General features: G+C 54.9%; 1 protein-coding gene across 1 annotated transcript in view; it reads left to right on the plus strand.

Moving 5' to 3' along the window:
• The first annotated feature begins 257 nt into the window (after positions 1-257).
• The window catches only part of LOC134927079 (cytochrome P450 11B, mitochondrial), a 60258-nt gene continuing 43893 nt past the window's right edge, over positions 258-16622 (plus strand). The window contains exons 1-2 of the mRNA XM_063921077.1: positions 258-409; positions 10638-10837. Of these exons, the coding sequence (XP_063777147.1) occupies positions 288-409; positions 10638-10837 (322 nt within the window). The 5' untranslated portion in view covers positions 258-287. The remainder of the gene's footprint in view (positions 410-10637; positions 10838-16622) is intronic.

Consider the following 16622-nt stretch of genomic DNA (forward strand, 5'->3'; position numbering starts at 1 on the left):
CAAACCCTCTAAAGGAGAGGTTGTCCATAGCAACCAGTCAGCTACTTATCATTCATCAAGTTCAGTCTATAAAATGGTAAGTGCTGACTTGTTGCTTTGGCAACCTCACCTCTTTAGTAGGATTGAATCGCCCCCACCCCCCCACTGCTTTCCCATAATGCTCAGCGCTCTGAAGGGAAGGAAGTAAGGGGTAAATCACCAAAAGCCTGAAATGTGCAGTTCAGTGTGACTCAGTGTCTGTGTTCCTCTGCAGGGAGAGTGTCGGCACACACACCAGTGTGAATATAATGCTTCCTCAGGACGTCGCCCGGCTCTTCCAGTCTGAAGGGGTCTTCCCCCGCAGGATGACAATTGAGGCCTGGGCAACACATAGGGACCTGCGGAACCACAAGTGCGGAGTCTTCCTGCTGTAAGTGATTTCCTCTCTCTGTCCGTAACACATTTCCCAACCTACTATACATGTCACCAGTCCCTTTTACCGTGCCCAGGAGCAGGGAGGGAGCACAGGTGGAGGCGGCAGATGCTGCTGCTAGGGATAGGTGTGATATACCAGCTGGCGGGACGCTGGAGGGAGCACAGGTGGAGGCGGCAGATGCTGCTGCTAGGGATACATGTGATATACCAGCTGGCGGGACGCTGGAGGGAGCACAGGTGGAGGCGGCAGATGCTGCTGCTAGGTATACAGGAGATATACCAGCTGGCGGGACGCTGGAGGGAGCACAGGTGGAGGCGGCAGATGCTGCTGCTAGGGATACATGTGATATACCAGCTGGCGGGACGCTGGAGGGAGCACAGGTGGAGGCGGCAGATGCTGCTGCTAGGGATACATGTGATATACCAGCTGGCGGGACGCTGGAGGGAGCACAGGTGGAGGTGGCAGATGCTGCTGCTAGGGATAGGTGTGATATACCAGCTGGCGGGACGCTGGAGGGAGCACAGGTGGAGGCGGCAGATGCTGTGGCTAGGGATAGGTGTGATATACCAGCTGGCGGGACGCTGGAGGGAGCACAGGTGGAGGCGGCAGATGCTGTGGCTAGGGATAGGTGTGATATACCAGCTGGCGGGACGCTGGAGGGAGCACAGGTGGAGGCGGCAGATGCTGCTGCTAGGGATACATGTGATATACCAGCTGGCGGGACGCTGGAGGGAGCACAGGTGGAGGCGGCAGATGCTGCTGCTAGGGATACATGTGATATACCAGCTGGCGGGACGCTGGAGGGAGCACAGGTGGAGGCGGCAGATGCTGCTGCTAGGGATACGTGTGATATACCAGCTGGCGGGACGCTGGAGGGAGCACAGGTGGAGGCGGCAGATGCTGCTGCTAGGGATACATGTGATATACCAGCTGGCGGGACGCTGGAGGGAGCACAGGTGGAGGCGGCAGATGCTGCTGCTAGGGATACATGTGATATACCAGCTGGCGGGACGTTGGAGGGAGCACAGGTGGAGGCGGCAGATGCTGCTGCTAGGGATAGGTGTGATTTACCAGCTGGCGGGACACTGGAGGGAGCACAGGTGGAGGCGGCAGATGCTGCTGCTAGGGATACAGGAGATATACCAGCTGGCGGGACGCTGGAGGGAGCACAGGTGGAGGCGGCAGATGCTACTGCTAGGGATACATGTGATATACCAGCTGGCGGGACGCTGGAGGGAGCACAGGTGGAGGCGGCAGATGCTGCTGCTAGGGATACATGTGATATACCAGCCGGCGGGACGCTGGAGGGAGCACAGGTGGAGGCGGCAGATGCTGCTGCTAGGGATACATGTGATATACCAGCTGGCGGGACGCTGGAGGGAGCACAGGTGGAGGCGGCAGATGCTGCTGCTAGGGATACATGTGATATACCAGCTGGCGGGACACTGGAGGGAGCACAGGTGGAGGTGGCAGATGCTGCTGCTAGGGATACGTGTGATATACCAGCTGGCGGGACACTGGAGGGAGCACAGGTGGAGGTGGCAGATGCTGCTGCTAGGGATACATGTGATATACCAGCTGGCGGGACGCTGGAGGGAGCACAGGTGGAGGCGGCAGATGCTGCTGCTAGGGATAGGTGTGATTTACCAGCTGGCGGGACGCTGGAGGGAGCACAGGTGGAGGCGGCAGATGCTGCTGCTAGGGATACATGTGATATACCAGCTGGCGGGATGCTGGAGGGAGCACAGGTGGAGGCGGCAGATGCTGCTGCTAGGGATACATGTGATATACCAGCTGGCGGGACGCTGGAGGGAGCACAGGTGGAGGCGGCAGATGCTGCTGCTAGGGATACATGTGATATACCAGCCGGCGGGACGCTGGAGGGAGCACAGGTGGAGGCGGCAGATGCTGCTGCTAGGGATACATGTGATATACCAGCTGGCGGGACGCTGAAGGGAGCACAGGTGGAGGCGGCAGATGCTACTGCTAGGGATACATGTGATATACCAGCTGGCGGGATGCTGGAGGGAGCACAGGTGGAGGTGGCAGATGCTGCTGCTAGGGATACATGTGATATACCAGCTGGCGGGACGCTGGAGGGAGCACAGGTGGAGGCGGCAGATGCTGCTGCTAGGGATACATGAGATATACCAGCTGGCGGGACGCTGGAGAGAGCACAGGTGGAGGCGGCAGATGCTGCTGCTAGGAATACATGTGATATACCAGCTGGCGGGACACTGGAGGGAGCACAGGTGGAGGCGGCAGATGCTGCTGCTAGGGATACATGTGATATACCAGCTGGCGGGATACTGGAGGGAGCACAGGTGGAGGCGGCAGATGCTGCTGCTAGGGATACATGTGATATACCAGCTGGCGGGACGCTGGAGGGAGCACAGGTGGAGGCGGCAGATGCTGCTGCTAGGGATACATGAGATATACCAGCTGGCGGGACGCTGGAGAGAGCACAGGTGGAGGCGGCAGATGCTGCTGCTAGGGATACATGTGATATACCAGCTGGCGGGACGCTGGAGGGAGCACAGGTGGAGGCGGCAGATGCTGCTGCTAGGGATACATGAGATATACCAGCTGGCGGGACGCTGGAGAGAGCACAGGTGGAGGCGGCAGATGCTGCTGCTAGGGATACATGTGATATACCAGCTGGCGGGACACTGGAGGGAGCACAGGTGGAGGCGGCAGATGCTGCTGCTAGGGATACATGTGATATACCAGCTGGCGGGACACTGGAGGGAGCACAGGTGGAGGCGGCAGATGCTGCTGCTAGGGATACATGTGATATACCAGCTGGTGGGACCCTGGAGGGAGCACAGGTGGAGGCGGCAGATGCTGCTGCTAGGGATACATGTGATATACCAGCTGGCGGGACGCTGGAGGGAGCACAGGTGGAGGCGGCAGATGTTGCTGCTAGGGATACATGTGATATACCAGCTGGCGGGACGCTGGAGGGAGCACAGGTGGAGGCGGCAGATGCTGCTGCTAGGGATAAATGTGATATACCAGCTGGCGGGACGCTGGAGGGAGCACAGGTGGAGGTGGCAGATGCTGCTGCTAGGGATACATGTGATATACCAGCTGGCGGGACGCTGGAGGGAGCACAGGTGGAGGCGGCAGATGCTGCTGCTAGGGATACATGTGATATACCAGCTGGCGGGACGCTGGAGGGAGCACAGGTGGAGGCGGCAGATGCTGCTGCTAGGGATAGGTGTGATATACCAGCTGGAGGGAGCACAGGTGGAGGCGGCAGATGCTGCTGCTAGGGATAGGTGTGATATACCAGCTGGCGGGACGCTGGAGGGAGCACAGGTGGAGGCGGCAGATGCTGCTGCTAGGGATACATGTGATATACCAGCTGGCGGGACGCTGGAGGGAGCACAGGTGGAGGCGGCAGATGCTGCTGCTAGGGATACATGTGATATACCAGCTGGCAGGACGCTGGAGGGAGCACAGGTGGAGGCGGCAGATGCTGCTGCTAGGGATACGTGTGATATACCAGCTGGCGGGACGCTGGAGGGAGCACAGGTGGAGGCGGCAGATGCTGCTGCTAGGGATACATGTGATATACCAGCTGGCGGGACGCTGGAGGGAGCACAGGTGGAGGCGGCAGATGCTGCTGCTAGGGATACATGTGATATACCAGCTGGCGGGACGCTGGAGGGAGCACAGGTGGAGGCGGCAGATGCTGCTGCTAGGGATACATGTGATATACCAGCTGGCGGGACGCTGGAGGGAGCACAGGTGGAGGCGGCAGATGCTGCTGCTAGGGATACATGTGATATACCAGCTGGCGGGACGCTGGAGGGAGCACAGGTGGAGGCGGCAGATGCTGCTGCTAGGGATACATGTGATATACCAGCTGGCGGGACGCTGGAGGGAGCACAGGTGGAGGCGGCAGATGCTGCTGCTAGGGATACATGTGATATACCAGCTGGCGGGACGCTGGAGGGAGCACAGGTGGAGGCGGCAGATGCTGCTGCTAGGGATACGTGTGATATACCAGCTGGCGGGACGCTGGAGGGAGCACAGGTGGAGGCGGCAGATGCTGCTGCTAGGGATACATGTGATATACCAGCTGGCGGGACGCTGGAGGGAGCACAGGTGGAGGCGGCAGATGCTGCTGCTAGGGATACATGTGATATACCAGCTGGCGGGACGCTGGAGGGAGCACAGGTGGAGGCGGCAGATGCTGCTGCTAGGGATACATGTGATATACCAGCTGGAGGGAGCACAGGTGGAGGCGGCAGATGCTGCTGCTAGGGATACGTGTGATATACCAGCTGGCGGGACGCTGGAGGGAGCACAGGTGGAGGCGGCAGATGCTGCTGCTAGGGATACATGTGATATACCAGCTGGCGGGACGCTGGAGGGAGCACAGGTGGAGGCGGCAGATGCTGCTGCTAGGGATACATGTGATATACCAGCTGGCGGGACGCTGGAGGGAGCACAGGTGGAGGCGGCAGATGCTGCTGCTAGGGATACAGGAGATATACCAGCTGGCGGGACGCTGGAGGGAGCACAGGTGGAGGCGGCAGATGCTACTGCTAGGGATACATGTGATATACCAGCTGGCGGGACGCTGGAGGGAGCACAGGTGGAGGCGGCAGATGCTGCTGCTAGGGATACATGTGATATACCAGCCGGCGGGACGCTGGAGGGAGCACAGGTGGAGGCGGCAGATGCTGCTGCTAGGGATACATGTGATATACCAGCCGGCGGGACGCTGGAGGGAGCACAGGTGGAGGCGGCAGATGCTGCTGCTAGGGATACATGTGATATTCCAGCCGGCGGGACGCTGGAGGGAGCACAGGTGGAGGTGGCAGATGCTGCTGCTAGGGATACATGTGATATACCAGCTGGCGGGACGCTGGAGGGAGCACAGGTGGAGGCGGCAGATGCTGCTGCTAGGGATACATGTGATATACCAGCTGGCGGGACGCTGGAGGGAGCACAGGTGGAGGCGGCAGATGCTGCTGCTAGGGATACATGTGATATACCAGCTGGCGGGACGCTGGAGGGAGCACAGGTGGAGGCGGCAGATGCTGCTGCTAGGGATACATGTGATATACCAGCTGGCGGGACGCTGGAGGGAGCACAGGTGGAGGCGGCAGATGCTGCTGCTAGGGATACATGTGATATACCAGCTGGCGGGACGCTGGAGGGAGCACAGGTGGAGGCGGCAGATGCTGCTGCTAGGGATACATGTGATATACCAGCTGGCGGGACGCTGGAGGGAGCACAGGTGGAGGCGGCAGATGCTGCTGCTAGGGATACATGTGATATACCAGCTGGCGGGACGCTGGAGGGAGCACAGGTGGAGGCGGCAGATGCTGCTGCTAGGGATACATGTGATATACCAGCTGGCGGGACGCTGGAGGGAGCACAGGTGGAGGCGGCAGATGCTGCTGCTAGGGATACATGTGATATACCAGCTGGCGGGACGCTGGAGGGAGCACAGGTGGAGGCGGCAGATGCTGCTGCTAGGGATACATGTGATATACCAGCTGGCGGGACGCTGGAGGGAGCACAGGTGGAGGCGGCAGATGCTGCTGCTAGGGATACATGTGATATACCAGCTGGCGGGACGCTGGAGGGAGCACAGGTGGAGGCGGCAGATGCTGCTGCTAGGGATACATGTGATATACCAGCTGGCGGGACGCTGGAGGGAGCACAGGTGGAGGCGGCAGATGCTGCTGCTAGGGATACATGTGATATATCAGCTGGTGGGACGCTGGAGGGAGCACAGGTGGAGGCGGCAGATGCTGCTACTAGGGATACATGTGATATACCAGCTGGCGGGACGCTGGAGGGAGCACAGGTGGAGGCGGCAGATGCTGCTGCTAGGGATACATGTGATATACCAGCTGGCGGGACGCTGGAGGGAGCACAGGTGGAGGCGGCAGATGCTGCTGCTAGGGATACATGTGATATACCAGCTGGCGGGACGCTGGAGGGAGCACAGGTGGAGGCGGCAGATGCTGCTGCTAGGGATACATGTGATATACCAGCTGGCGGGACGCTGGAGGGAGCACAGGTGGAGGCGGCAGATGCTGCTGCTAGGGATACATGTGATATACCAGCTGGCGGGACGCTGGAGGGAGCACAGGTGGAGGCGGCAGATGCTGCTGCTAGGGATACATGTGATATACCAGCTGGCGGGACGCTGGAGGGAGCACAGGTGGAGGCGGCAGATGCTGCTGCTAGGGATACATGTGATATACCAGCTGGCGGGACGCTGGAGTGAGCACAGGTGGAGGCGGCAGATGCTGCTGCTAGGGATACATGTGATATACCAGCTGGCGGGACGCTGGTTGTCACTGTAGACATCCCATCCGCCGGAATCCCAGCAGTGAGTCCACTCGCGAGCTTGCTGCGCTCACTACACATCTGGCGCGGTGGCTCACTGTTCTTGCCGCAGGATCTATTCCCAACTCGGTTAGTGGCGTGGACCCACCAACCAAGTGGGAATACAGGGCGGGTGTAGGGATTCCGGCTGTTGGTTTATCACCGGGTGTCGGGATTCCGGCTGTTGGTTTATTACCGGGTGTCGGGATTCCGGCTGTTGGTTTATTACCGGGTGTCGGGATTCCGGCTGTTCATCTATCACCAGGTGTCGGGATTCCGGCTGTTGGTTTATCACCGGGTGTCGGGATTCCGGCTGTTGGTTTATCACCGGGTGTCGGGATTCCGGCTGTTAGTTTATCACCGGGTGTCGGGATTCCGGCTGTTGGTTTATCACCAGGTGTTGGGATTCCGGCTGTTGGTTTATCACCAGGTGTCGGGATTCCGGCTGTTGGTTTATTACCGGGTGTCGGTATTCCGGCTGTTGGTTCATCACCAAGTGTCGGGATTCCGCGATTCCGGCTGTTGGTTTATTACCGGGTGTCAGGATTCTGGCTGTTGGTTTATGACCGGGTGTCAGGATTCCGGCTGTTGGTTTATTACCGGGATCGGGATTCCGGCTGTTGGTTTATTGCCGGGTGTCGGGATTCCGGCTGTTGGTTTATTACCGGGTGTCGGGATTCCGGCTGTTGGTTTATCACCGGGTGTCAGGATTCCGGCTGTTGGTTTATCACCGGGTGTCGGGATTCCGGCTGTTGGTTTATCACCGGGTGTCGGGATTCCGGCTGTTGGTTTATCACCGGGTGTCGGGATTCCGGCTGTTGGTTTATCACCGGGTGTTGGGATTCCGGCTGTTGGTTTATCACCGGGTGTCGGGATTCCGGCTGTTGGTTTATTGCCGGGTGTCGGGATTCCGGCTGTTGGTTTATTACCGGGTGTCGGGATTCCGGCTGTTGGTTTATCACCGGGTGTCAGGATTCCGGCTGTTGGTTTATCACCGGGTGTCGGGATTCCGGCTGTTGGTTTATCACCAGGTGTCGGGATTCCGGCTGTTGGTTTATCACCGGGTGTCAGGATTCCAGCTGTTGGTTTATTACCCGGATCGGGATTCCGGCTGTTGGTTTATTACCGGGTGTCGGGATTCCGGCTGTTGGTTTATCACCGGGTGTCGGGATTCCGGCTGTTGGTTTATCACCGGGTGTCGGGATTCCGGCTGTTGGTTTATCACCGGGTGTCGGGATCCGGCTGTTGGTTTATCACCGGGTGTCGGGATTCCGGCTGTTGGTTTATCACCGGGTGTCGGGATTCCGGCTGTTGGTTTATCACCGGGTGTCGGGATTCCGGCTGTTGGTTTATCACCGGGTGTCGGGATTCCGGCTGTTGGTTTATCACCGGGTGTCGGGATTCCGGCTGTTGGTTTATCACCGGGTGTCGGGATTCCGGCTGTTGGTTTATCACCGGGTGTCGGGATTCCGGCTGTTGGTTTATCACCGGGTGTCGGGATTCCGGCTGTTGGTTTATCACCGGGTGTCGGGATTCCGGCTGTTGGTTTATCACCGGGTGTCGGGATTCCGGCTGTTGGTTTATCACCGGGTGTCGGGATTCCGGCTGTTGGTTTATCACCGGGTGTCGGGATTCCGGCTGTTGGTTTATCACCGGGTGTCGGGATTCCGGCTGTTGGTTTATCACCGGGTGTCGGGATTCCGGCTGTTGGTTTATCACCGGGTGTCGGCAGGCCCGGCGCTACCCGCTCAGCGAAGGGATGCAGTGCAGGGAGGCGCTGGGACGGATAGGCGCTTCCACTGCTCTGCATCCCTTCCCTGCTGCGCCGTCCTGTCCCCACTGCTGCTGCTGCCACTGCTGTGTCTGTCACTGTATGACAGGCACTGGCAGCGGGCACCTGCAGCATGATACGCCTCCTCCCTCCCCTCACCTCATCTCATCTGTGTGACTGTGAGAGCGCCGAGTACGGGACAGAAGGGGGCGGAGCTACATGGGACGGTAGGGGGCGTGGCTAAACGGTCCATAAGGGGGCGGAGCTACACGGACCTGGCTGCTGTACAGAGGGAGACTGGATTAGGTAAGTGGAGGGTGAGAGAGAAGTGTGTGTGCGTGTGTGTGTGGTGGGTGTGTATGTGTGTGTGTGTGTATGTGTGTGGTGGGTGTGTATGTGTGTGTATATATGTGTGAATTGTGTGAATTGTGTGTGTGTGTGTGTGTGTGTGAGGTATGTCTGTGCGCGCGCTCTATGGACGCCACTACTGGGGGGGCATTACGTATAAGGACGCTATTACTACAGGGGGGCATTACGTGTAACAATGCTACTACTGGGGGGGCCATTACGTGTAAGGACGCTAATACTACTGGGGGGGCATTACATATAAGGACGCTATTACTACAGGGATGCATTACGTGTAACAATGCTACTACTGGGGGGGCCATTACGTGTGAGGACGCTAATACTACTGGGGGTGCACTACGTATAAGGACGCTACTACTATTGGGGGGTATTACATATAAGGACGCGTCTACTACTGGGGGTGCACTACGTATAAGGAAGCTACTACTACTGTGGGTGCATTATGTATAAGAATGCTACTACTACTCGGGGGGCATTATGTATAAGGATGCTACTACTACTGGAGGGGCATTATGTATAAGGACGCTACTACTACTGGGGTGCATTACATATAAGGACGCTACTACTACTACAGGTGGGGCATTACGTATAAGGACGCTACTACTACGGGTGGGGCATTACGTGTAAGGACGCTAATACTACTGGGGGGGCATTACATATAAGGACGCTATTACTACAGGGATGCATTACGTGTAACAATGCTACTACTGGGGGGGCCATTACGTGTGAGGACGCTAATACTACTGGGGGGGCATTACATATAAGGACGCTATTACTACAGGGATGCATTACGTGTAACAATGCTACTACTGGGGGGGCCATTACGTGTGAGGACGCTAATACTACTGGGGGTGCACTACGTATAAGGACGCTACTACTATTGGGGGGTATTACATATAAGGACGCGTCTACTACTGGGGGTGCACTACGTATAAGGAAGCTACTACTACTGTGGGTGCATTATGTATAAGAATGCTACTACTACTCGGGGGGCATTATGTATAAGGATGCTACTACTACTGGAGGGGCATTATGTATAAGGACGCTACTACTACTGGGGTGCATTACATATAAGGACGCTACTACTACTACAGGTGGGGCATTACGTATAAGGACGCTACTACTACGGGTGGGGCATTACGTATAAGATTAATAAGATTGTGCTACATTGTGGCGTAATTTTAAATGGGGGTACTACTGTGTGGCCATGCCCCTTACTTGTGAGACCACACCCCTTTTCCCGGCGCGCGCCAAAGGAATATGGGAGGGCGCAAATTTATAGTTTGCAGGGGGGCGCCGAACACCCTAGCACCGGCCCTGGGTGTCGGGATTCCGGCTGTTGGTTTATCACCGGGTGTTGGGATTCCGGCTGTTGGTTTATCACCGGGTGTCGGGATCCGGCAGTCGGTGAACTAACTGCATCCCTGCTGCTATATAGATAGATTGATAGATCTTGATGAGGTACATACCTAATCCAAGCTGGCCACATTCTCCAATCCATGGTCCCCCATTCCTGCGGTTACCCCACTGATCCTTGCTGTGTGTACTGCCCTGAGGAGAACCTGCCCTGAGGAGAACCTGCCCTGAGGAGAACCTGCCCTTATGATTTTGTGTCCATGCATAAGTCATCACACCCCACTAATAACAAGCTGCAGTATGACAGCGGAACCTTCCACTTCACACAACCCATGTTCTGGATACTGATACATTGTTTCCTTCCCGACGCAGCAATGGGGAGCCCTGGCGATCTGACCGCTTGATACTGAATAAAGAGGTTCTAAGTCTGGCTGGGGTGAGGAAGTTTCTTCCCTTCCTGGACGAGGTGGCCGGAGACTTTGTGTCCTTCATGCGGAGACGTATGAACAAAAACACAAGAGGCGCTCTGACGGTGGACCTGTATGCAGACCTCTTCCGATTTACACTTGAAGGTCAGTAACATTGTATTAGTAATATCTGTCATTCGGTGTCCCTGGATAGTTGTGCAGGTCGTATTCTGCCATATGTGGGTTCTGCAGCTCCTGTACAGCGATATGTGGGTTCTGCAGGTCCTGTGCAGTGATATGTGGGTTCTGCAGCCCCTGTACAGTGATATGTGGGTTCTGCAGGTCCTGTGCAGTGATATGTGGGTTCTGCAGCTCCTGTGCAGCTATATGTGGGTTCTGCAGCTCCTGTGCAGTGATATGTGGGTTCTGCAGCTCCTGCGCAGCGATATGTGGGTTCTGCAGCTCCTGTGCAGTGATATGTGGGTTCTGCAGCTCCTGTGCAGTGATATGTGGGTTCTGCAGGTCCTGTGCAGCGATAAGTGGGTTCTGCAGGTCCTGTGCAGTGATATGTGGGTTCTGCAGCTCCTGTGCAGTGATATGTGAGTTCTGCAGCTCCTGTGCAGTGATATGTGGGTTCTGCAGCTCCTGTGCAGTGATATGTGGGTTCTGCAGCTCCTGTGCAGTGATATGTGGGTTCTGCAAAACCTGTGCAGCGATATGTGGGTTCTGCAGGTCCTGTGCAGCGATATGTGGATTCTGCAGCTCCTGTGCAGCGATTTGTGGGTTCTGCAGGTCCTGTGCAGCGATATGTGGGTTCTGCAGGTCCTGTGCAACGATATGTGGGTTCTGCAGCTCCTGTGCAGTGTTATGTGGGTTCTGCAGGTCCTGTGCAGCGATATGTAGGTTCTGCAGGTCCTGTGCAGCGATATGTGGGTTCTGCAGCTCCTGTGCAGCGATATGTGGGTTCTGCAGCTCCTGTGCAGCGATAAGTGGGTTCTGCAGCTCCTGTGCAGTGATATGTGGGTTCTGCAGGACCTGTACAGCGATATGTGGGTTCTGCAGATCCTGTACAGCGATATGTGGGTTCTGCAGGACCTGTACAGCGATATGTGGGTTCTGCAGCTCCTGTGCAGCAGGACCTGTACAGCGATATGTGGGTTCTGCAGCTCCTGTACAGCGATATGTGGGTTCTGCAGGACCTGTACAGCGATATGTGGGTTCTGCAGCTCCTGTGCAGTGATATGTGGGTTCTGCAGCTCCTGTGCAGCGATATGTGGGTTCTGCAGCTCATGTGCAGTGATATGTGGGTTCTGCATGTCCTGTGCAGTCATATGTGGGTTCTGCAGGCCCTGTACAGTGATATATGGGTTCTGCAATTCCTGTACAGGGATATATGGGTTCTGCAGGTCCTGTGCAGCGATATGTAGGTTCTGCAGCTCCTGTGCAGTGATATGTGGGTTCTTCAGCTCCTGCGCAGCGATATGTGGGTTCTGCAGGTCCTGTGCAGCGATATGTGGGTTCTGCAGCTCCTGTGCAGCGATATGTGGGTTCTGCAGGTCCTGTGCAGTGATATGTAGGCTCTGCAGCTCCTGTGCAGCGATATGTGTGTTCTGCAGATCCTGTGCAGCGATATGTGGGTTCTGCAGCTCCTGTGCAGCGATATGTGGGTTCTGCAGCTCCTGTGCAGCGATATGTGGGTTCTGCAGCTCCTGTGCAGCGATATGTGGGTTCTGCAGCTCCTTTGCAGTGATATGTGGGTTCTGCATCTCCTGGGCAGCGATATATGGGCTCTGCAGCTCCTGTGCAGTGATATGTGGGTTCTGCAGCTCCTGTGCAGTGATATATGGGCTCTGCAACTCCTGTTCAGTGATATGTGGGTTCTGCAGCTCCTGTGCAGCGATATGTGGGTTCTGCAGCTCCTGTGCAGTGATATGTGGGTTCTGCAGCTCCTGTGCAGTTGTACAATATGTTCTTAGACCATTTGAGCATGTCGACCAGTTGTACGGGGAGATCGCTGCTCTGTCAGAGAGTTGGGGAGATCGCTGCTCTGTCAGGGAGTTGGGGAGATCGCTGCTCTGTCAGAGAGTTGGGGAGATCGCTGCTCTGTCAGAGAGTTGGGGAGAACGCTGCTCTGTCAGGGAGTTGGGGAGATCGCTGCTCTGTCAGAGAGTTGGGGAGATCGCTGCTCTGTGTTTCGCAGCGCCGTAAAAAGGACAGTACAGGGATACAAAACTTAGCATTACTATGTAGGGGAGATCGCTGCTCTGTCAGGGAGTGGGGGAGATCGCTGCTTTGTCAGAGAGTCGGGGAGATCGCTGCTCTGTCAGGGAGTCGGGTAGATTGCTGCTCTGTCAGGGAGTCGGGAAAATCGCTACTCTGTCAGTGTTAGGCGCCGAGGGTCCGCTCGTCAGTGCGGCCGGCGCCTAGCAACGGGGACGCCACTGTCGGATCGTGTTCCCCGTTGCTGGGTCTAAGTTTATATCATCACTGGTTTCCTGGCTGTGTAGCATGCAGCTGCACGGCATGTTGTAATTATCACTCATCTGTTTCCCTGGCCATGCAGCTTGTCAGCTGCATGGCATTTAATCCAATCAGCCTCCAAACAGCTGATTGGAAGACTCTCTGTTAAAAGCACTCCCAGGACTCCTCACAGACGCCGGTGATAGCTTCCTGTTTGCCTGATTCTGCTGCAGAGAGAGTTCCCAGTCCCGGTCTGTTCGTTTGTTCCTGTTCTCAGTGATCCAGTACTCGGAAGTTACCATCTGTTCCTGGAGTCTGACCGAGCACCTTTAACATCTGGTGGTGTTCGTGAGTCGCGGCGCAGCCGTGTGTTGCGGCTTGTCCGCTACTATTTATTATTGTGTTTATTTTGAGTTCTGGAGCTTTGCGGAGGTTTCCGCTTCCACAAGATCCACTCTGGTGTCCAGCGGTGCCGGATAGGAGTGTCGGATCCGTGGATCCTTGGTTGTCCTTTTCCCTGGCGGCTAGTCCGCACATACCTTTTGATTTAGTTAAGTTAGCTTGTAACCCCTGGCTTGGTTGCTTAGTCAGAGGGCCCCTTGTTATCACCCTGTCTCGGACTTCCCCTTGTCTCCCATTAAGACCTGCGGGGGCATCGGGGTTGGGCAGACATAATCCGCCCTTCGAACGCGGCTGCCATGGGCTCAAGCAACCATAGTCTCGCAGGGGATTTCTGATAACACGGGCGAGACAACGGAGTTAGGGCGCCAGGGGTTACTAGGCTCTCCAGCTCCCACAACCTGTATTTCATTCCTGTACTCAGATCTCTGCCATAAGATCTTCTCCAGTCTGGAGTACAGGAATCGTAACATTATCACCGGCCAGACAAAAGAAAAAATTTCAACAGGAGTTAATTTTTTCACTTATCCAGTAGGGAGAATTTTGTCGGCCTCATGAATCCCACCGGTGTTGGGCCAAATCCTGGCCAGTTTTTGGTTAGTCAGATTCAGGAACTTACCCAGATGGTTCAGGATCTGTCCCTCCGGGTGAGCTCACAGGAAGATCTGTTACGGACTTCCCCGAGGGTCATCCCTGAACCAAAAATGCATCTGCCTGACCGTTTTTCTGGGGATAGAAAACAGTTTTTTAATTTTAAAGAGTCTTGTAAACTGTATTTTCGTTTAAGACCAGTTTCCTCAGGTACGGAGGCTCAGCGGGTTGGAATTATAATTTCTCTGCTTCAGGGGGATCCTCAGACCTGGGCTTTTGGTTTAAAGACAGACGATCCGGCCTTATCGTCTGTAGACGCTTTTTTGAAATCTTTAGGGCTATTGTATGACGACCCTGATAGAGAGGCATCCGCAGAAAGTCAGTTGCGTGCTCTAAGACAGGGTAGGAATCCTGCAGAGAATTATTGTACGGAGTTTCGCCGTTGGTCGAACGACTGTGGCTGGAATGATCCTGCCCTGCGCAGTCAGTTTCGCCTCGGCTTATCTGAATCTATAAAAGACAGCCTCCTTCAGTATCCCGCTCCTGAGAACCTTGATAAACTCATGGAGCTCTCTATTAAAATAGATCGTCGGCTCAGAGAGCGGAGGACTGAGAAAGGGGCATCTGTAGTTTCTTTTCCCTGTGTTTCTTCCGTTCCGATAGACATGGAGGAGCCTATGCAGATTGGTCTCTCCAAATTGTCTCCGGAAGAAAGAACCAGGAGGCAAAATTCTGGTCTGTGTTTGTACTGCGGAGGTAAGGGACATTTTGCCCGTAGTTGCCCAAACAAGTCGGGAAACTTCCTGACCAAGTGAATAGTGAGGGGGTTCACTTTGGTCTACAGCTCATCTCCTCAAATAATTCACTATTGGTTCCTGCTAAAGTTTCTTATGACAGCCTCTGTTCCTCGGTCTCTGCTTTTGTGGACAGTGGAGCTGCAGGAAACTTTATGGACTTAACATGGGCCAAGGCCTTAGGTATTCCTCAGTTAACCTTAAGTAGGTGTATCACCATGCATGGTTTAGATGGGAGTCCCTTATCCAATGGGGTTATTTCTCTATGTACACCTCCTGTTTTGCTCTCGGTGGGAGCTCTACATTCTGAAAAGATTGAGTTTTTTCTTACCCATTGTCCAGCAGTTCCTGTGGTTCTGGGTCACCCTTGGCTGGCCTTTCATAATCCCATCATAGATTGGCAGTCTGGGGAGATTCTACAATGGAGTACCATCTGTGATAAAGAATGTATTACACTTCCTATCCAAGTAGCTGCTGCCAGGTCCGCACATATTCCTGGAGAGTACCAAGATTTTTTGGATGTGTTTTCCAAGGGCAATGCGGATATTTTGCCTCCCCATAGGCCTTATGATTGTACCATTGAGTTAATTCCTGGTGCCACGTTGCCTAAAGGAAGGTTATATGCATTGTCTGGTCCTGAAACTGTGGCCATGAATGAGTATGTGAAAGAAAGTCTTGAGAAAGGGTTTATCAGGCCATCTAAATCCCCTTTAAGTGCAGGTTTTTTCTTCGTAGAGAAGAAGGATGGTTCCCTCAGACCCTGCATTGACTTTCGAGCCCTGAATAAAATCTCAGTAAAGAATACTTACCCTCTGCCTCTGATCTCTGTCCTCTTTGATCAGCTACGTTCGGCTGTTATTTTTTCTAAGATTGACCTGAGAGGAGCATATAATCTCATTAGAATCAGATCGGGGGATGAGTGGAAAACGGCATTCAGTACTCAATCAGGTCACTATGAGTATCTGGTCATGCCTTTCGGCCTATCTAACGCTCCGGCAGTCTTTCAGGATCTCATTAATGATGTGCTCCGTGAGTTTCTGGGAAGATTCGTTGTGGTCTATTTAGACGACATTTTGATTTATTCTGACTCTATAGAACAACATGTTACCCAGGTGCGTCAGGTACTTAAGAAATTACGTGAAAATCACTTGTATGCCAAACCGGAGAAGTGTGAATTTCACGTCACGGAGGTATCCTTTTTAGGGTACATTATTTCCCCTCGGGGATTCCGAATGGAACCTAAGAAGCTCCAAGCCATCCTGAGTTGGGCGCAACCCACCAACTTAAAAGCAATTCAGCGCTTTTTAGGGTTTGCGAACTACTACAGAAGGTTTATTCACTCTTTCTCTGACATAGTTGCTCCCATTGTGGCACTCACTAAGAAGGGAGCAGATCCTACCAATTGGTCATGTGAAGCTAAAGTATCTTTTCAGGCCTTGAAACAAGCCTTTGTCTCAGCCCCTGTCCTTAGACATCCCAACCCAGAATTGCCTTTCATCGTTGAGGTAGATGCCTCGGAGGTTGGTGTAGGGGCTATCCTTTCTCAGAAGGATCCAGATTCCCTTGAGTTACATCCTTGTGCCTTTATGTCCAGGAAATTCTCATCTGCTGAATCCAACTACGATGTTGGTAATCGGGAGTTGCTGGCTATTAAATGGGCTTTTGAGGAGTGGAGACATTGGCTTGAAGGAGCGACCCATACCATT

The sequence above is a fragment of the Pseudophryne corroboree genome, chromosome 5 (genome assembly GCF_028390025.1).
Source record: "Pseudophryne corroboree isolate aPseCor3 chromosome 5, aPseCor3.hap2, whole genome shotgun sequence".
NCBI classification, from domain to species: Eukaryota; Metazoa; Chordata; class Amphibia; order Anura; family Myobatrachidae; genus Pseudophryne; species Pseudophryne corroboree.